Raw genomic sequence first — 21,832 nt, 5'->3', positions numbered from 1 at the left:
CTCCTTGTCTCTCCTCTCTCTCTCTCTCTCTCTCTCTCTCTCTCTCTCTCTCTCTCTCTCTCTCTCTCTCTGTCTCTCTCTCTCTCTGTGTGTGTGTCTCTCTCTCTCCTATCAAACATTGGTTACTGGCTTCTTTATTATTACAATATCTATATCTATATACATATACATATATGTATATATATACATATGTAAGTACTTGTAAGGTATAAGGGGAGAATGTTTTGTACTTTCTGTTTTATGATAATAATTTACAAATACCACTCTTTAAACCAACTGGATCCACTGGCTTACTAAAAAGGTAAGCACATGGGTAGTGAATAGTATGGTTTTAGTACTATGGACCCAAAATATGCCTTGAATGTAGAAATAGTAACCTCCCCGTAGGATCTAGCCTATGAATCCAAGTTAAGGGTTGGCCTGGAGGAGGTAACAGTATTAGTACTTATACTTTTAATGCCTAGAATTACCAATAAGAGATAGAGAAAATTATTATAAAAAATTGGGAATCTTCCAAGGACTAATCAGCCAATATACATTTTTTTATGTAATGAGAGTGGCTTCATATGTATAAGGAAAGACTCACTCATGATGAGTACTGTCATGGTATGGTTCAAAGGGAAGAAGAATAGATAATTCTAATCTCTTCTCCCTCTACTCTTCTCCAGAGGAGACTTCCATTCCTTCCAGGATGGTAAGCAGAAGGTTAGGGCAAGAGACCACTCTGCTTTCCTCAGAGAGATAGGGAGGACCAGGCTAGAGTATAATTATCTACTTCTTTAAATATTGTGAGTTTAGCATATATGATTGGGTTCATTCTAACTTCTGATTGCTTTATCATTATTATAGAGGGGAAGGAGAACTATAAGCACTATATGCAAGGCTTGGTTTCTTTCCTACCAAATGCCAGTTGCACAATAAATGCACATAAAGAATAGTACAAAACAAAACAAAACATCTATCCAAATCTTAACAAAGCAGAAATCAGAGAAGTATACCAGAAGAATATATACCAGACAATACAGCATGAGAGAGTTCTTCCTTTGGGAGCTAGATATCTCTGCTCAAGAATGAGAGATTTCACCCGTGGAGAACTTCCAAAAATCTCTTGTGTATAAAACATAAATATGGACATGGTAGATACTGCCATCTTCTCTCATATATTCCCAGTCTTTGCCTTCAGCAACCAGAAGTGAGATTGGCTTCTTCTATATTTGCTTTTAAAGTTGAAAGTCAAAAACACCTGAAGCAACTAGAAGCAGACTTGAAATTTTGAGATCCTTGAAGGAAACTGGCCTTTGATGAGTGCCAAAGGGGCCTGAAAAAGACAAGACCTCTTCCATTCTCACCAGTTCCTGCCTTCTCATGCAGATCATCTCCAGTAATGAGGAGAGAGTTCCATATCAATGGACTTTGTTTGGGACAGGGGTCACAATTAAGTGCTTACTTTAGGCCAGCCACTAGGCTAACTTCTAGGGATATATATGAACACCAAAATATACCATTTAGCCTGAAGGAATTCACTTTCTAAGGTAGAAAACATGCAAACAACAATGTGTTTATAAGATATATATAGTGTAAATCAAAGATAATCTTGAAGGGAAGGCATGAAGTATGGAAGAGATAGAGAAAGGACTATAACAGAAGGTGAGGTTTCAGCTTTGTTTAGGAGGAGCCTATGGAATTGAGTAAACAGAAGTGAGGCATGGATGTAGTCAATGAAAAGGCAAGAGTTGGGAGCCAGAGTCTCTTGTGAAATAAACAGCAAAAAGGCACTACTAGTGTTGCTGATTTCTAGAGTACATTTACAGATAGGGGGTAAGGTATAAGAAGACCAGAAAAAATAGGAAAGGGCCAGATTGTGAAGGGCTTTAAAAGCAAGAGGACTAAGGGCAATTAGGGGCTCAGTGGATTGAAAGCCAGGCCTAGAGATGGAAGGTTCTAGGTTCAAATGTGACCTCAGATGTGTGTGTGTGTGTGTGTCTGTGTGTGTGTGTCTGTGTGTGTGTGTGTGTGTAGTCATTTAACTCCCATTGCCTACCCCTTATTGCTCTTCTGCCTTGGAGCCAATACACAGTATTGATTCTAAGACAGAAGATAAGAGTTTAAAAAAAAAAAGAAAAAGCAAGAGGGCTTTATATTTGATCCTGAAGGTAATAGGGAGCCACAGGAGTTTACTAAGGTAGGGAAAGAGAAGCTATCACGTGGTCAAACCTGAGTTTCACCTTATAAATGCAGAAAAAAAGGGATGCATGGAAGAGGAGTAACAAAGATAGGAGCAACAAAATAACCACCAGATGGGATATGTGGGGTGTTTAAATGAGAGGTTAAAAATAACACTATAAAAGAAGCCTTCCTTGGTTTAACTCTTCCAAGTTTCATCTTTGAATTTCTCTCAATTCTCTCTCTATAGGATCCCTATTAGAATTGGGAGGGAGGAAAGGAGGAAGGAAACAAGTATTTATTAAGTAACTACTATGTGCTAGACACAGTGAATGCTAAAGAATTTTTCATATCTCATGGTCATCATAACAACCCCATACAGGAGGTGATATTATTATTTCCATTTTATAGTTGTGGAAAATAAGATAGACAAACAGATTAAACGACTCACCCAGGATCAAACAATAGTAAATGTCTGAGGATTTGGATTTAAGTATTCCTGACTCTAGGCCTAGCACTCTGTCCACTAAGTCACCTACCTAGCTGCCTCAGCTAGGCCAGGAGGACAAGATTAGCAGTCTAGGGGCAGCTGGGTAGCTCAGTGGATTGAGAGTCAGGCCTAGAGACGGGAGGTCCTAGGTTCAAATCCGGCCTCAGACACTTCCCAGCTGTGTGACCCTGGGCAAGTCACTTAACCCCCATTGCCTAGCCCTTACCACTCTTCCGCCTTGGAGCCAATACATAGAAGTTAAGGGTTTAAAAAAAAAAAAGATTAGCAGCCTAAATTTGGAATTATCCCCAAACTGCTATAAAAGAATGTCTGCCTTTTGATCCAGTAATACCACTACTGGGTCTGTATCCCAAAGAGATTTTTAAAAATTGGGAAGGACCTGATTGTACAAAAAATATTTATAGCTTCTCTTTTTGTGGTGGCAAAGAATTGGAAACTAACGGGATATCCCTCAATTGGGAAATTATTAAACAAACTATATGATGGTGATGGAATTCTGTTGTGATATAAGGAATGAAGACGAGGATGATTTCAGAAAAAGCTGGAAAGATTTACATGAACTGATGCAGAGTGAAACAAGCAGAACCAGGAGATCATTATACATAATTGCAATATTGAGGAATGATCAAATGTGATAGACTTTGCTACTAACAGCAATGCAAGGATCCAGGACAATTCTGAGGGACTTATGAGAAAGAATGTTATTCACCTCCAGAGAAAGAATTGTTGCCATAGAAATGCAGATGAAAGCATATGATTTATCACTTGTTTATTTGGGTTTATATTTGGGGGTTTTGGTTCTATAAGATTATTTGCTTACAAAAATATGAACATATGTTTTGCGTGGTAATAAATGTATAACCCAGATTGAATCGTTTGTCAGCTCAGGGAGGGAAGAGCGAGACAATAAATGGATCATATGGGATTTTGGAAAACTTCTGTGGAAATTTGTTATTAAAATAAAAATTTTTAAAAGATTAGCAGCCTATATGGGACCTATATCTTGGGATTTCAGAGCTGGGAAAAATGCCGGGCAATGTCAACTTTCCTATTTTATAGATAGAGAAGTTGAGGTCCAGAGGTGAAATGCCTTGTCCAAGCTTATAGAGTTGATAAGTGAGAGAGCTAAGGTTTGCCCCTACTGACTTTTGAATCCAAGTCCAATTAAGGTAGGTTCTTTTACTTTAAAAAAAAAAAACCTTACCTTCTGCCCTAATAAAAACTTTAAGACAGAAGGGCAAGGGCTAGACAAACCAGGAAAAGTAGTTTGCCCAGGGTCATACAGCTAGGAAGTGTCTCAGGTCAAATTTGAACCCAGATCCTCCCAATTCCATCCAGTTAAATTTCAACTGCATTACACTGTACCTATATATTTAATAAGCATGATACAGCAAAAGGAACTTTGGACTCAGAGTCAAAAGAGTTTGGGGGGGGGATTCTAAATAGAACTCTGATACTTAACTGTGCCACTATGTAACTATGAGCCTCAGTTTCTTTGTCTGCAAAATGAAGATAATAATATATATTGTACTTGAACTAAAATAATATTTAGGGAGCATTTTGTAAAACAAAAAGTATTATGTAAGTCAGCTGTGATGAAGTTTTCCAGTGCCTTGTTCATAGTTAAATACTTAGAAAATGTTTGCTAAATTATGCATTGTGATTGCCAGAAAAAAAAAATCTTCCTGCTCGAGAACATAGAAAAGGTATTATGCGACCTTAGATATTTCCCAGTCTTGTGACCCTGAGCAAGTCACTTAATCCCAATTGCCTAGCTTTTGCAGCTCTTCTGTTTTAGAATTGATACTAAGACAGAAGCTAGAGGTTTGTTTGTTTTTTCAAAAAAAAAAGTCTTATGTGTGGACTTAAATATTTATATTAATAGCAGACTTTTCAATTCAATTAATCTTGTTGATGGCAGTATATTTCTTTACCTTCTTAGATGAGAGCACATGATCCATTTCAACCGAAGTTATTTAAATCCTCCAATATCCAAGGCAATGTTCTGGTTACGGAAGATACTAAGTCAAGAAAAGAAATATATGAAACTCATCACTATTGCCTTCAAGGACATTACATTTCTCTTCAATTCAGGACAACTTTTAAATGATTGTAGACTGAGCACTATTCTCTTTCCAGGTTCAGCAGCCACTTATGTGAGCTCTATTTACCCTTCTCATCTCCCTTTGTTGCTTCCATTTCTGAACAAAACACCATCTTCTCATTTAACTAAGGGAAAAAAACTATGTGATTCTTCCTACCTCCAGTTAGTCTGCAGTCTTCCCTTGAAAGAAATGCATATTGGAAAAGCTGTTGTCTACTGTTACTAGAAAATGCCTGATGGGTGTTGACTTTGCCAATAATTGTTGACTTAAAGGAACGAATTAAATCTCTTGCCAGCACAACCACTGCAGGGCAAGATGGCAAAGGTACAAAGGATCTTTGCACAATGGGTTTCAGAAGAATGACTTAAATGCTTAAGGTCCACGTTGATACTATCCCAAGAATGTCCAGACAATGTTTTCTTTGACTCCAGGAAGAAAGATTAAGTGGGGTGGACAATACCCCATGTGTCTAACTGTATGCCTAGATTCCTTGAAAGAACAGCATTCTATAAATTCAAGAGTGATTAAGAATGAACACACAAAAAGAAGATGGCAGTTTCTTTGTTTATAGCTACTGAGGCTTTAAGCACACAATAGCATGGAGTCAGTCGACTTCAATCCCACAGGCTGTCACCACAAGCTGTGCAGATAGATTTAATTTACCTTTAATTGTGTCTTTCTTGTCACTTCAATAACTATTTTAAGTGAAACAAAAGTCAATTATTGAGTATCTTATAGAACTTTCCTCAGCTATATGGCACAAATCAATATACTTATTGACATTGCTTCAAGGCTTCAGTAATCATAAATAGTTATTACCATTTTCTTTTCATTCCTAACCATTTTTCCATTTACAGAATGCCATTCATTCAAGGAATCTTAACATACAGCTGGCCACAGGTGGCAATGTCCAATCTACTTAATCTTTCTTTTAGTAAATTAAATGTTCCTCTCGGCTTATTTGAAAAAGAAAAAGAAACATGCATTTGCATGTGTACTCAAAAATATGGTACCAGGTATTAGTGCCACAGAAAACATTTTCCATGCCAAACAGCACCAGTCATATTATAAAAGAATAATAGGAGCGGCACCTGGGTTGCTCAGTGGATTGAGAGCCTGGCCTAGAGACAGTAAATCTGACCTCAGACGCTTCCTAGCTATGTGATCCTGGGCAAGTCACTATAAGCCCATTGCCTACCCCTTACTGCTCTTCTGCCTTGGAATAAATACATAGTGTTGATTCTAAGACAGAAGGTAAGGGTTTAAAAAAGAAGAAGAAGAATAGGAAAGAATTCTGGACTAGGAGTTGGGAAACCTGGGTTCTATTCCTGGCTCTTCTTTTTAATTATTTGTGGGAATTTGGGCAAGTTACTCATCTCTCTATGTTCAATTAGATGGTCTCCAAAGTTCCTTCCAGCTGATTCTCTGATACTGTGATTCCCAGGAAGCAAGGTCATATAGTGGCTAGAGTACCAGGCCTGGAGTCAGGAAAATTCATCTTGCTGAGTTCAAATCTGACCTCAGACACTTAACAACTGTGTGATCCTGGACAAGTCACTTAATTTTTTTGCCTCAGTTTCCTCATCTGTAAAAGGAGCTGGAGAAGGAAATGGCAAACCACTCCAGTATCTTGGCCAAGAAAATCCCAAATGGGACTACAGAGAGTCCGACATGACTGAAACTACTAAACAACAGCAATGATTCCTGGCTCTACTTCTAACTAGTTTTGCATCTTTACGCAAATTACTTTCACCTTTCTCAGTTTCATTATCTCCAAAATAAGATCACTAAACTAGGTGATGTCCAAGGTCCTTTCAAGCTCCAGTGATCCATAATTATTGACTTAGTACCCTAAAATCTGTGGGAAAATCCTAACCAATCTGTATGATATGATTTAGAAGGAACAGTGAAAAATATTCCCCACCCCCTTCTCCCCATCACCCCCACATCCACAGCAGTCAGGCACAGTGTATACTCATTCTGGAAAAATGTACCACGACTATCATATTGCCAAAGCACGGAGACTCATACTTGCTTCTCTTTAAAACAAGTCCCATATTGGCTGTCAATGCCAGTGTTCGAGGTCACTGCTTTTGAAACTGGACTGGCGTATTTGGGCTTTTGAAGAGAATCCTTTTCCTTCCTCTTGCTCCAGGAAAGCCCTTGCAGCAGAATTGGGACTTTTGAAATTTGGGATAAGTAAAACACTTAGATAATTTTTTTTTGTGCTTGTGTATTTCCTAATGCAAACTTGATGTGTCCATTTTCTCTCAGATTTACTATCCCCTGATGCTCTGGCTCATTCCCTACTTCTATTTCTTAACATTTAAACTTGCAAAGACGCACATGGAAAAATCTTTTAATAGAAATGAACAAATTGTTTTAAGTTCCTATCTATCTATTTCAAGGGAAGGGGGGAAAGAATTAATTTATGATGATGTTACACATTTAAAATACATATTAAAAAGCAACAGAGCTTAAAGAAACTTGGTTCAGAGTTTCACTTTTTTCCTAAATTGATAGGGTCTTATATAGCACTGAGTAAAGAAAAAATGATTTTTAGAAGTAGAATTTGTGGGAAAACCTAAGCCACCAATGAGAAGAAATGACTTTTGCCCTTGCATATTAATTTAATAAATGAAAAATTGCTTTGTTTAAAAGAGCTAATGTGAAATTATTCACTAAGTGGAAATAGACTACCACTTGACTGAAACCTATACCAGTGTCACTCTGCTTGATTTCTAAATGTATCTGGTGACAAAAAAACATTAACAGGGCTTTGAATTCTTTCCCTTTGACAGGTTGCTGGAAACCAAGGTGTCAAAATGACTGAACGTTTTGATTGCCACAACTGCAATGAATCACTCTTTGGAAAGAAATACATCCTGAGAGAAGAGAATCCCTACTGTGTGAAGTGCTTTGAGAGCCTGTACTCCAACATATGTGAGGAGTGCAAGAAACCCATTGGCTGTGACTGCAAGGTATCTAAGACTCAGGCCTTCCTTTGATAATTCCTATTAGGCTAAACTGAATAAATTCATTGCTTGACCCAAACGCAGAGGAATATTGCCTGCTATTTTGTCCTACATGTATTAGATTTGTTTCTCTAGCCAGACTCTGAGATTATCGAGAACAAGGATTGCCTCTTGTTTCTTCTTCATTCTTCATTCCACCTCACAGGGCCGAGCATATAGAAAGAAAACATAGAAATCATAGAGCTGGGAGGATTTTTAATGATCATATAATCATCTAGTCCCACTCCCTCATTTGACAGATGAGGAAACTAAGACTCAAAGAATGCTTTAGTTCAGTGATTCCCAAAGTGGGCGCCACCGCCCCCTGGTGGGTGCTGCAGCAATCCAGAGATTTGGTGATGGCCACAGGTGCATTTTGGAACGTGGATTCAGTGTGGTAACCAATTTATTAACCAAAAAAAGAAACCAATTGCAAATAGTCAATCGCGGTGATTTGAGGTTACTGCTGACAAAAATAGAGCCCAGGATTGCTAAATTGTAGCAGCACACCAGGTTCATCTTTTTCATTAAGATGATTTCGAATGTTTTAGCTTTTTTTGTATTACATTCTATTCTGAGTTCAATAAATAGTTTCATAATTTCAAGGTTCAATGTTTCTAATTTACACCTTTCTTTGCTATATTTTACAAAAAAGGTAGAAACATTAATACATATATCTTTCCTATTAATTGATATTAAAATTTTAAAAAAATTAATTTCCAAGGGGCGCTAAGTAATATTTTTTCTGGAAAGGGGGTGGTAGGCCAGAAAAGTTTGGGAACCACTGCTTTAGTTACTTGCTTAAGATTGTGTAGATTGTAAGCAACAGATACATATAAACTTGACCCTATTCCTTAAAATCCTTTGGGCTAGGAATACTGATGAGCAGCTAGATGGCTCATCTTCCTGAGTTCAAACCTGTCCTCAGATACAAGCTGTGTAACTGGACAAGTTGTTTAGCCCTGTTTGCCTCAGTTTCCTTGTCTGGAAAATGAGTTGGAGAAGGAAATGGCAAAGTACTCCGGGATCTTTGCAAGAAAACCCAAATGGGATCACAAAAAGTTGGACATGACTGAAAAATTACTGAACAATAATATACTGATAATCCAGATTGAATTTTCCAGGATTATAATCCAGGAAGGACTGTCTCTGACCTAAATTTATGAAATTTCATCCACTTTCTTCCAGTCTTACTGGTCTTCCCCATGACCAAAAACTTTGGGGGAGTGTCATCATATACCCCCAATGTCATAAATATCAAATTCACCTATGAGTAGAGGGAAAGCTGTCTATAATTAGATAATCCAAATATTTCTCAGTTACTCTGTTATTGTCATTTATCAAGTTGTCCCTAGGAAAGGCAACTCTAACAGGATTGTCTCATTGCTTTCTGCAGCTAAATGTTAGATGACAAGTAAGCAATAATCTTTCTCTTCCCTCCCCCCAACTCCCATGCACAGGAAGTCTTGTGAGGAAAGAAAAGGAGATGAGGAATGTGCAACATGACTCTTTTTATGCCTCATGAAACCAAACTACAGCTCTGTATTTTTTGGCTATACCACAGGAGAGAGATGCCAAATGTAAAAGAAGCAAAACTGAACAGTAGTATTGTATAAACTTTGAAGGGTTCAGAGGTTTAGAGATAGCAAAAATTAGTTGACCTAACTGCACTAAAAACTGATTTCTCTTCGGGCAGCATTGCCTGATTTCTCTCCCTGGTGCTAAATGAAAGTCTTGATAAATCAATCAAATGTTTATTAATTGCCTTTTATGTACTAGACTCTGTTCTACGCACTGGGGTTACAAGTATAAATGACTAAATAATCCCTGCTCTCAATAAACTTACATTCCAGTGAGAGGAGACAACCAGTTCATTTAAAAATATACACAGCAAGGGGCAGCTTAGGTGGCTCAGTGGATAGAGAGCATGGAGTTCAAATTTGAACACCCGGATTAAAATTTGATCTCAGACATTTCCTAGCTGTGTAACCCTGGGCAATTTACTTAACCCCAATTGCCTTGCCATTACCACTCTTCCACCTTGAAATTAATACTAGTATTGATTCTAAGACAGAAGGTAAGGATTTAAGATATATAGATATATAGAGACATATATATAAACAGCATGAATATATGGTGAATAAATAAAAATAAATCCAAAGTAGCTAAATATCATGGATTTTGGGAGGGAGGGTACGCTGTTGAGGAGTCTGGAATGGTTTCTTACAGAATATAATACTCAAGATATCTTAAAGGAAGAAAGGGACTCTTGAAGGAGGAAGTGGATTCCAGGCATTTGGGAAAGTCACTATCAAGGGACATCACTCCTGTGAAAATAAAAGTCCAATCCTCCTCTTCCTCCCAACAGTGTCCCCATTTTTCTGAAGTAAATTTCCTCTGCATATCTCATGGAATGCTTATCCTTCTCTGAGTTTCCAATATGGGAGTTTCCATTTTTTAAACATGTGCATTAGAATGAAAGTTAGAGCTAAAACTCTAGTAAAGTTGCCCGAGATAACTCAAATGGGTAAGAAGTCCCATCAGTCTGAAAGCCCAGCTCTTTAAAGATAAGAGTTATAAATGTCTGGAGCTAATCTCCCTTGACCAGTGAGTGAGATGAAAAAACTGAAATAACTTTTTCCTTTTCTTGAGAATATGATTAAGTTAAAAGTCTCTTTAAACCAGTAATCCTTCAAGAGATGTTTTTTGTGTTAATGATCAAAAATCCCACCGAAATGGGCCAAAATCAACAAGTCTTTACCAAAGTCAGGAATTAATCAGCCTGAACTTTTCAACTTGGATTTAGAGATCTTAGAAATGTGGTATTATTATTCAATGTGATTTTCTGCATTTTTAAATTAAAAGAAATCAGTGGGGCTAGGCCTATATTGTTTGGGTCATTTTTAATATTAAAGGTATTTGGGGATTTTTTAAATGTTAAAAATGAATAAAATTAGTTTGGGGAAAATATAGCCTGTTTTTTTTTTCAGGAAGTGAGGCGAAAACTCCTGGCGGGGCACTCAGCAAAGCAACTGAACTGATAAATCTGGTTTGCAGTTCTATTTTCTTAAAATAACAGACAAGCTGGGCAGTTAGGTGGCCCCATGGATTGAGAGCCAGGCTTAGCGATGGCCTAAATCAATGAAAACACAGATCTTGTCCTATGCTTAACTCTGAGAAAATACAGTAATGTTCTTAAAGGAAAGATCACTGGTTTTTCTGGACTGGGGAAGGCAGAAGCAGTGATAGACACAGAAATTCCATAGAGCTTTTTTTTAAAAAAAAAAAAAAACCCTTTCTTTCTGTCAGTAACCACTCTTAAGACAGAAGGGCAAAGACAAGGCAAACCGGGTTCAGTGACTTGTCCAGAGCCACACACCTAGGAAGTGTATAAGACTAGATTTTTTTAAACCCTTAACTTCTGTGCATTGGCTCATAGGTGGAAGAGTGGTAAGGGTGGGCAGTGGGGGTCAAGTGACTTGCCCAGGGTCACACAGCTGGGAAGTGTCTGAGGCCAGATTTGAACCTAGGACCTCCCATCTCTAGGCCTGACTCTCAATTCCCTGAGCTACCCAGCTGCCCCTGTAAGACTAGATTTTAACCCAGGACCTCTCATCTTCAGGCCTGGCTCTCTATCCACTGAGCCACCCAGCTGCCCCTATGCGAAGCACTTTTTTTACAAATATTCTCTCATTTGGTCCACATAAAAACCATGGAAAGTAGGTACAATGATCATCCCCATTTTATAGTTGGGGAAAGTAAGGCAAACAAGAGGATTTTTGTTGTTTGTTTTTGAGTGACTTTCCCAGAATCACACAGCTAGAATCCGAAGTTACATTTGATCTCAGCTCTGTTGCAACTTCAGGCTTAGCACTTTATCCACTGCATCAACAGCTTGACTGTGGTTACTATAGGATACAAAGAAAGACAAACAAATTTTATCCTAAATCAAGAAGCTCACATTTTAATGGAGGAGACACTGTAAATAACTAGGTGGTATCAGTCAGTTGAGTGTGATCCTTCATGACCTTGTATGGAGTTTTCTTGGCAAGGATACTGGAGTGATTTGCCATTTTTCCAGGGGATTAAGGTAAAAAGAGGTTAAGTGACCTGCCCAGGACCACACAGCTGATGAGTATCTGAGGCTGGATTTGAACTCTGGTCTTCCTGACTCCAGATCTAGCTCTCTACCACTGAGCCACCTGTCTCCAAATAACTAGGAACAGAGGGAGTAAACAGAAAAGGTAAGCTAAAAGGTCAGGGTACTGATAGATGGAAAGAGGGAGAAGATCTCTTACTGGAGGTAGTAGGGTTTGAGCTGAGTCATGAAAGAAGCCAAGGAATCTAAGATAAACTAACACTAATTCTAAGAAGGACAAATGGGCAATTCCTGGTGAGATTAGCAAAATAAGGAGGACCCCAGACTTCTGAGATTGAATCTTAATTTAGAGTTTCTATTCCTTCTAAACCCAAAACACTTTATAAATCTAAGACTAGAATGAAGGTTGTTTGTGAATCTTCACAGAGGTGTTCATGGCTATTACTAAGGCTGATGTAATAGTCTCTGCTTGGCTTTAACTGGAGAGATATTTTATAAAATGCAGCCATTCTTCCCGAGGGCTTTCTCAGATGATGGCAGCTTGGCTGCAGAAATGACATCCAATTTGTTTCTAAAGTGTTGTTCTACATAGCACTCTAGTTAACTAAATGGGGGAAAATGTCATATTAGTAATAAAAGTTGGCATGAGATGATTCTTCTGCCTATAAAAGTCACTAATATGAGGGGCATTGATCAGGGAAATCCCTGAGCAGTGTGAGTTCCCAGGGCATCTTGGTGAGATGATATGACATGAAGCTTTAGAGGCGTTAGACATCTCCATGGAGACTGAGAACATAGTATTGGGCTGAAAAGACAAATTTGCTGAATGGATCTTAGTGACTAGAGTTGCTTCCCAGATGATTGACTGATTGGAACTACAGGATAGATTCATGGGGCAGGGGAGGGGGACAACCTCTCTCCTTGTCCTATAAAAGTGGGCTCATAGACAATTCTCTTTCTGCTTCTCCCTTCAACTTTCTGTCTCATAGTCAAGAAAGCAGATCAGTAAGTTGTAGAGCAACCTTGGTCCCAAGGGCAAAGGGGAATAGGAAGGAAACGTGCCCATGCTCAATTAACTCTTCTTAGGAATTGTAAAAAGTTGCCTTGGGACAGAACATAGGAGTTGCCAGGGAGAGAAAAGATTGTGAGAATGGGCTTTCCCACTCAAGAAATGGTATCAATTGACAGGAGTAAACATACATATGCTGACTTGGTCTAAGAGGAGAACCCCATGACTCCAAATTCAAGAATTTCAAGGTGGAAAGCTCAGAGATTAGCCCTTGTGGAGATATATTGGGATTTCCTGATACAGCGTGCTTCCTTGAAAAAGAGGGGAAACCCACCTAGTTGCTGAGTATCCTTCTTAAATTAAAGCCAGTGAGCTATTCTGATTTTTTGTTGTCATTTTTCAGTCATGTCCAACTCTTCGTAACCCCTTTTGGGTTTTTTCTTCTCCAGCTCATTTTATATATAAGGAAACTGAGGCAGACAGAGTTAAGTGACTTTCCCAGGGTCACACAAGTAGTAAATCTCTGAGATCAGATTTGAGCTCAGGTCTTCCTAACTCCAGACCTGGCACTCTATCCACTTTGCCCATCTAGTGATGCTATTCTGATAGAGAAGGTCTGATGGCAAAGGCATACTTGTTCAGCAGCCCAAACTGTGTTCTCTTTCTGAAGGGAATCCAAACCACAGAGTGATGCTAGCCAGCTGTGAGGAACTATGTAAAACCACATGGGGGGAGTAGGTATCAACCAGAATGTCCAAGAATTGTCATGATGGTAAAGCCTAGTTTAACCCCTTTCTAAGGGGAGCTGACAGACTTTGAATGCTTTATGTATTTCTAAATCTGATCCTGGGCTACTTTGAGACCTCTGCATTTTCTGAGAGATGAAGTAAGGACTCTGGTACCCACCCACATGCCTTTGAGTACTTATTGATCAGTTATTGATCAATGGAGAAACATAGAAATGAGCTATTGCCAGCCTCTGGGGATACAAAGAATGAAATAATCTACTTGCGTGGTGTTTAGGTTCTGTTGGGAGGAAAAGGTGAGACAATATATAAACATTAAATAAATAAATAAAAAGTAGTTATGAAGGGAAAGCACAAACATTTTGGAAATAGGTAGAGAAAAGCTTAATGAAGAAAGTTATGCTTGAGCTTTGTCTTCAAGAAAGAAAGGGGTTTTATGAGGGATAAGTGAGGATGCACTGGAGCAAAGGAAGGGTGGTACCCATTGCAAAAAAAAATATGGAGGTGGGAAGAGTGTCCGGTGTGAAGAACAGAGAAAAGTTATATTTGACCGATTCACTGAGTGCAGGGGAGAAAGTAAAATAAAATTAGGCAGGATGATAAAGCAGGACCCGGTATCAGGTGATCCAGTATTGGCTATCAGAAATCTCTGCAGTTCAACTCTCTGGGCTAGAGATGGGAATCATTTATGAGCATCTGCTCTGTATAAGTTGATTACAAGGCACAGCATCTGAAGGAATCTGACAGATTACTAGAAAAGAAGAACAGAGCTTATTTTCTAGAATTTTTGTTTCACAACTGAGGTCATGTTTTGGTAGAAAGAACAGAGGAAGAATTGTTACAGGCTCACAGACTCTCCAACTCTCAGCATTGGAAGTAACTTCAGAGGCTCTCTAATCCAACATGAGACTCAACAGGAACCCTGACCATCCATTCTTTGCTTGAAGACTTCCAATGTGGGGAAATACACTACTTCTGAATTCAGATTGTGCCAATTCTGTATAATTCAAATTTGGGGAAAATGTTTCCATATAGCGAGGCAGTTGGGTCATAGTGAATAGAGCCCTGGATTTGGAATCTGGAAGATTCATGAGTTCAAATTTGGCCTCAGGCACTTACTAGCTTTCTGATCCTAGGCAACTCTCTTACGTCTGTTTGCCTCAGTTCTGAACTGGAAAATGAAATGGAAAACCACTCCAGTATCTTTGCCAGGAAAACACCAAAAAGACAAGTCTCCCTGTCTCTACACCTGCTACTCTATCCAGTGTACCACTAGCTGTCCCTTGGTTGGTACAAGTGTAGATTTCAGAGAGCTAGGAAATCAGCCACATGTGTTAGTAGCTTTGGATATTTTCTCGATGGCATTTTTGGAGGCACTGAAATGACTTTAATGTTTTTTCTCAGTGTTGGATATTTTCTTCTCTTTCAGATATTTTGAATATCTATCCCTCAAAATTGTGTCTCCATAATACATACTTCCTCTCGTCTATTCTAATGCTCTTTTCATCTTTTTTTCTTTAGCATCATTTCTGCTTCTTTGAACAGCACATCAGAGACCTGTAGTATGAGAGTCCAAATGCAGTAGTTCTACTGTAGATGACCCTACATTTTGCCCTGTTAAAATTCACCTTATTCAATCTGATCAGCCAAGTATTGATTAAAGCATGTAGAATTCCTTTTACATCCTGACCGTGTCATCCAAAGTATGAGTTAATCATTCTAGAATTGTGTTGTCTATAGATTCGATGATTATATCATCTATAATTTTTTCTATGCCATTGATAAAAATATTAAATAGCACAGGGCCTACCCTAGATCTCTGGGATTCTCCATTAGACTTCCTTCCAAGTTTACTTCAAACCGTTAATAACAAGCCTTTGAATCTGACAAAATTTTTAAGCCATCTTTTCTTTTTCTGTCTTTCTCAGAAGAATGGGAAGTCTTTGCAAAATGCCTTGGTAAAGTCTAAGTGAATGATAATGACAGCATTTTCTGATTGAGTAACCTTGTAGATAAAAGAAATGAGGTTAGTTTTACATATTTTGTTCTTGATGGTGCCCTGCTGACTGGCTTTTTTTCAATCAGTGATTCCTTTCTTAGATGTTAGCATCAGGACTTACAGGAGGACCTGAGTTCAAATACAGCCTAAGATATTTACAAGCTGTGTTTTCTTGGGCAAGTCACTTAATCCTGTTTGCCTTGGTTTCCTTATCTGTAAAATGAGCTGGAGAAAGAAATGGCAAACCATTCCAGTATCTTTGCCAAGAAAATGTCAAATGGGGTCCCAAAGAGTTGGTCACATCTGAAACAAATGAACAACCACAACCATCTCATTCACAATGTGATCTATAATTATGCCTGCAATTTAAGTCATGCTCATTGGTCTTGAATTAGAAATCTGGATTCAAATCTTGGCAATATAATATACTAGCTGAGTAACTGAGCATGTCATTTAAATTCTCTAAGCCTTATTGTTCTCATTTGTACAATAGGGATGGAGATACTCTGCCCCACTTATTCCACAAGGTTGTTATGGAGATTCAGTGTATGATGTATATTAAAATACTTAGTATATATTAAAATAGACGTGTAAGAAACATAAAATGATTTTCCTTTGTATACTCAGGAGGAAAGATGGGCCTATTAAATTCTTCTTCTTCTCCTCCTCCTTCTTCTTCTTCTTTCTTCTCCTTCTTCTCTCTCTGTGTGAGAGAGAACACACACACACACACATACATCCTAAACTGCTCTTTTAGTGGTTTCTGGGGACAAAATAAGCAGGACAGGATACCATGATGAAGTCCTTATGGTTTTCACTTTTTATGATGTTTTGCTTGGAGGTTCTTTCTCAAAAATTTTTGAAGTTTAGCCTAAAAAGGCAAAATCCCTTGAACTTCTATTTATTTTTCTTTTTTTCCTGCTAATAATTTGTATCCCAGGTCTCTGCATGAGGTTTACCCTCTGTGCTGACTAGTTAACATGTATAAACAAACTAGCATCAAAAGATGCAAATCATTAACATTTCTTCCCCTTTTTCTCCCTGCTCCTGAGTTTCTCATCTCATACTAGAGGGTGAGTCACTGCATGTAGAAAGCGTTTTGCTGTTTTTCTACCATGGAGAGGGCAGTACTTTATCAAATGGCATGACAAACACAGGAGATGTTATACTTTATTTATAGACAGGAGATGGTATACTTTAATCAAGATTTCAAATCCTGTTTTTTGGTCCAAGGAGGAGTGTGGTACATTGGAAAGAACCTCTATATTTGAAGTCAGAGGACCTTAATGGAAATGTCCTTTTTGCCACTTTTTCTGCCTGTGTGACTGTAGGGCAAGTCACTAACCCTCTCTGGGTATCAGTTCCTTTTATCTGTCAAATAAAGGAGATGGAGTAGATGCTAAAGAGGCTTTTAAGGTCACTTTTAAGCTTTTAGTCCAGTATTTAAAGATGTTTTGTTAGACTTCTCTAATGACCAAAGAAAGCTAAGAGAAATAAAACACGTGGTTTATAGTCTTAATAATAGAAATTATATATTTAAAGCAAAAAGGACTTTAGATATCATCCAATTCAATACCTCTCCTCTCACCCCACATCACTTTAGAGAGCAAAGAAACTAAAACCGCAAAGCTTAAATGACTTGCCCAAAGACACAATACTAGTAGATAGAAGAGAATTTGAACCTTTGATCTAGGTGTCTGCCTCCTCATCCACTAATAACAGCTGGGAATTACATAACATTTTCAGGTCTTTTAAGTACTTTACAAATATTCTCATGACAATCCTGAGAGGTGGGAACTATTATTATCATTTTATAAAGAAAACTGAGGCAAGAATTGGTTAAGTAACTTGCCCAGAGTCACACAGCTAGTAAGTGTCTCAGGCAAGATTTGAACTCAGATCTTCCTGAATCAGAGTCCCACACACTATTCACTATATCATTTATGTTCTCCATTTGTTGTCATCGATGTTCAGTTGTTTCAGTTGTGTCCAACTTTTCATGACCCCAATTGGGATTTCCTTGGCAAAGATACTGAAGTGGTTTGGTATTTCCTTCTTCAACTTATTTTGCAGGTGAGGAAACTGAGGCAAATGGGGTTAAAAGACTTGCCCAGAGTCACATAGTCGTTAAGTTATCTGAGGACAGATTTGAATTTGGGTCTTCCTGACTCCAGGACTTGCGCTCTATCCACTGTGCCTCCAGGTTCCCCATTACACTATAACTAATGTAATGAAATGAAAGACTATGGGAAGTCTGTGAAGTAAGAATGCCAGACTTGACTGGCAATGGGGGAAATTAAATTAGCAATGCAAGTAGCAGAACTATAATTAAGATTCTTTTCACTTGAGGAAAAAGCAGTTGAGCTGGATGGGAGCATGATACAAAGGGCAATCCAATAGTAAAAGGCAGGGCAGGGGGTCAGAAACACAGAGAAGACTGAAAAAACCATTCCCCAAAGTTCTTCCAACATGTCTGAGGAGATTGAGAGGTAAAGGCTTCTGATAAGCCCTGGGAAAATGGAAGAAAGCACATTCTCTAATACTTATATGTTGAGGTAAAACTCCCATTAACATCCTTTTAATTATGGCTCTGTTAAGAAGTAACTAAAAAGTATATATGGTCACAGACTTCATCTTTAGTCATACTGCCTCAGGAGAATGGAAGCAGGGGTCTCTTGTGCATGACTAGCCCCAGAACATATTATCTCACAATTGGCACTTACTAATTAGAAAGCAATCATGTTCAATTTGAACAAATAGCAAATGAGCTGGCTAGGTATAGATGCATTAAAAGAATAGCAAGAATACTGAAGAGCAGAGAGATGAACATGCTTAATTCACTTAATATTTAAAAGGTGAGCTAGACCTCGTGCTATTGAAGAGGCCAGAGAGAAAGCTGAAATTATAATTCTCTTGTGTCACTAATCTGTTGCCTTTTTTCCCCTTAATGGCTCAGAGAGAAGGAACTAGAAAAAGCAGAGACCAAAGAAGGACCAAATGACCATTTTCTATTTGTTCTGATAAACTGGAATTCTTTTATAGCTCATTTCCCAAAAATTCATTCTTATTTAGAAGTCTATACCTATAAAGTACGTAGACATCTGGGAAAATAGAAAACTATCATTTAATTTTAGGGTTTTTTTTGTTTTTTGCTTTTCCTCCACACCAGAAGTCTGTATCAGATATTTTTGCTGTCTAAAGAAATTTATATAGGGAAAGAGTGAATAATTGAATGCCATCTAGAGGAAGGAAGAAGAAATCCACATACCAATCTCATCTAGAAAATTAAATAGGAAGCTTGGGGGTTGGAGAGGATGTAGGTAAGGCCAAGAGAGAATACAAGGAAAGAAAAGATAAAGAAATATGTATTTTTATGTCATGGAAGATAATAATAAAGCCTGTTATTCTGTTTTCCAGAACACAGAGTTTAAACAAACAAAAATAACTTCCCAATTGGATCTAACTTTCATTTTTCTATTAAAAGGAAAAAAATATTACTCCTCTGATTGGTTTATTCAACTTCCTTTGTTGAAGGGGAAAAAACATTAGATTGAATTAATTCTTGCAAAATGTAATATTGAAAGGTTCAAGATTGTCATTTCAGAACTTTGGAAAGGTACAAAATAGAGTTTATTATACAAAACAATAATGGAAAATGGGAAATATAAACATTGGGTCATGTCCGAAAGCACACAGATAAAGAAAAATACCTGTGTGGACTGCTTTCTGAACATAGGGTAGATATACCCAAGCTAAACTAAACCTCTTCTAAGTAGAAAGATGCCTATTGAAGTTTATTGTCAACAGTTGCAAAATATAAATGCAGAAGGAGTTTGTATTCACCTTCCTTTGGTAAAATATCACCTTATATCTTGATGTCTCAGATTTCTAGACCACCAGGCCTTCTCCCTTTCTTTTTTTTTTTTTTTTTTTTTTTTTTTTTTGGTTAAGAGTAAGGACCAGGTTCTTCACCAAGTTTTCTTTCTAGTTATCATGACACATGATATTTTTGCTGACCTCAAAGGGACCCAGAGTATGCAGAGGACACTGAGCAAGAAAATACATCCAACAGTAAACACTTTTTAAGTGCTTTTTATGTGCCAGGAACTGTGCTAGGTACTGGGGACTCAAATACAAATATGAAACAGCCCTTGCCTTCAAGGAGCTTATATTCTCCATGGAATAGGAGAGTATGTTCACAGAGAAAAATATCAAGGATATGTGTGAATGTACACATATATATATATACACATATATATATTTTTATATGCACATACATACATAAATACAAAATAAAAACAAAGTGATTTGGAGATGGGGCATCGTATTCTCACTCTTAGGTATGATGGATCCTTGAACACAATTCTCACTGAGCATCGTAGGTCCCAGAGCCACAGGATTTCTGCCCAAAGTAAATAACATGAGGATAATTGAGAAAGGACTCTTAAAGGAAAGCTGAGCCTTGAAGGAAGTTAGGGTTCCCAGGAAGAAGAAGTGAGGGAGGGGGAAGTATTCTAGACAGGAGGCATAGACTGTACCTTTGTTCAGAGACACCATGAAAACATATGCCTACAAAAGTGCTTTGGCATTGGCTTTATGATTATCTTATCAAACTGCTTCCAACTGTTGGATTAAAGAGCTTTCCAACCAAAGTAGGAAGAAGCAAATTGTGGAAATCAAGACCAGAATTAGATTAATTCTTTCACATATATGTCCATATGCATGGTTGTTGGGGAATGGATTTGTTATTTTTTTTATTTCTTGGGAACCAAACAATGCTTTTATTAATTTAACAAAACTTGATAGTCATCTGTCTCATACTATTAGAGTTTCCTGGAGAGGCAATGAGAGGTTAAGTGATTTGCTAAAGATCACCTAGCCAGAATGTATCAAAGGCAGGATTTGAACCCAAGTCTTCCAAGGCTAGCCCTCTATCCAGTACACCTCACTTCCAAGTTATCTAGGGAGGGGATAAGAATGAAGAAAGAGTTAGTACCTCTGATTCCATTCGTATAGAGAACTCCTGATTCTCCCTGAAACTTCCTCTATCAATGTGGATTTGTATCTGCTCATTAATTTAGAGCAGTGATTCCCAAACTGGGTGCCACCACCCCCTGGTGGATGCTGCAGTGATCCAGGGGGGCGGTGATGGCCACAGGTGCATTTATCTTTCCTATTAATTGCTATTAAAATTTTTTAAAAATTAATTTCCAGGGGGCTAAGTAATATTTTTTCTGCAAAGTGGGCGGTAGGCCAAAAAAGTTTGGGAACCACTGATTTAGAGTCTTAGAGAGTTGCCTGGTAGCACTGAAAGATTAAGTGTCTTTCCATGGTAAAACAGACTATATTTTTGCATCAGAAACCAGTCTTAGTCTGGTGCCTTCCTGACTCAGAGGCCAGCTCTATTCAGGACCCCACTCTGCTATAGCAGGTAAATGCATCAATTATTTGCAAAGTGTTAACATTTTTTAAATTACTTGAACTAGACCAAGTTTTAAGTAAAAAACAAACCAATTGACTTTCGTTTGGCTTACCTTAATGAAAAGATCTGTAATCTCTTCAGTAGGGTGCTTCCAAGACCAATATCGATCCCAACATTTCTGGGTATGCCTACCTAGGCAGACAACCTTTATGAGTTGCTAGGACTGAAAAAAAAAGTCACAGTCTGATGGTCAATCTTTTGTAAATTAGCCTCTGGTTTTGGCTATAGACCTGAAAATAACGTATTTTGGGATTTGATTTAGTTTATATCTCAACACGATAGTTCTGTTCCAATTCAAGATCAACAGCCTTAGCTAAATTCATGTTCTGCTCTCCAAATTAGTACAGCTAATAGTCTACATCCTAGCATTCTGTGCCCTATGCCCCATCCCCAAGCAATTCATAGATCTACAGTTAGAAGAGACATCAGAGACCATATAATCTACTCTCTTCATTTTACATTTGAGGAAACAGAGGTTTAAGGAAGCTATATTAAGTCTGAGCCCAGATTTAAGCCCTGGCCTTCTTACTCCCCAGGCAGCCTTCTTTTTTACCACATCTAGGAACCTTGTATTTCTAAGAGAACTGGAGAGAATGGGTTCCTTTGGAGTACTTTCTTGCACATAGCTGTTTTCTCAGCATGCTTCCTGTTAACTATTTTCAGTAACAGAAATGCCTTGAGGAGGATATTTTTAGCAGGCAGCC

General features: G+C 38.1%; 1 protein-coding gene across 4 annotated transcripts in view; it reads left to right on the top strand.

The window, feature by feature from the left end:
- Window positions 1–21,832, top strand: part of FHL2 (four and a half LIM domains 2) — a 63,184-nt gene that overhangs the window by 19,121 nt on the left and 22,231 nt on the right. For 3 of the 4 annotated variants that reach the window (XM_044670472.1, XM_044670474.1, XM_044670473.1), the window contains exon 2: window positions 7,581–7,760. In XM_044670472.1, the coding sequence (XP_044526407.1) occupies window positions 7,605–7,760 (156 nt within the window). In that variant the 5' untranslated portion in view covers window positions 7,581–7,604. Of the gene's footprint in view, window positions 1–7,580; window positions 7,761–10,817; window positions 10,843–21,832 lie in introns of those variants that run through there. The other variant, XM_044670476.1, reaches the window with a different exon arrangement.

Source organism: Gracilinanus agilis, chromosome 3, assembly GCF_016433145.1.
Source record: "Gracilinanus agilis isolate LMUSP501 chromosome 3, AgileGrace, whole genome shotgun sequence".
Lineage (NCBI taxonomy): Eukaryota > Metazoa > Chordata > Mammalia > Didelphimorphia > Didelphidae > Gracilinanus > Gracilinanus agilis.
Note: the sequence above shows the minus strand (reverse complement) of the source record. Positions and strands in the feature narration are given on the sequence as shown.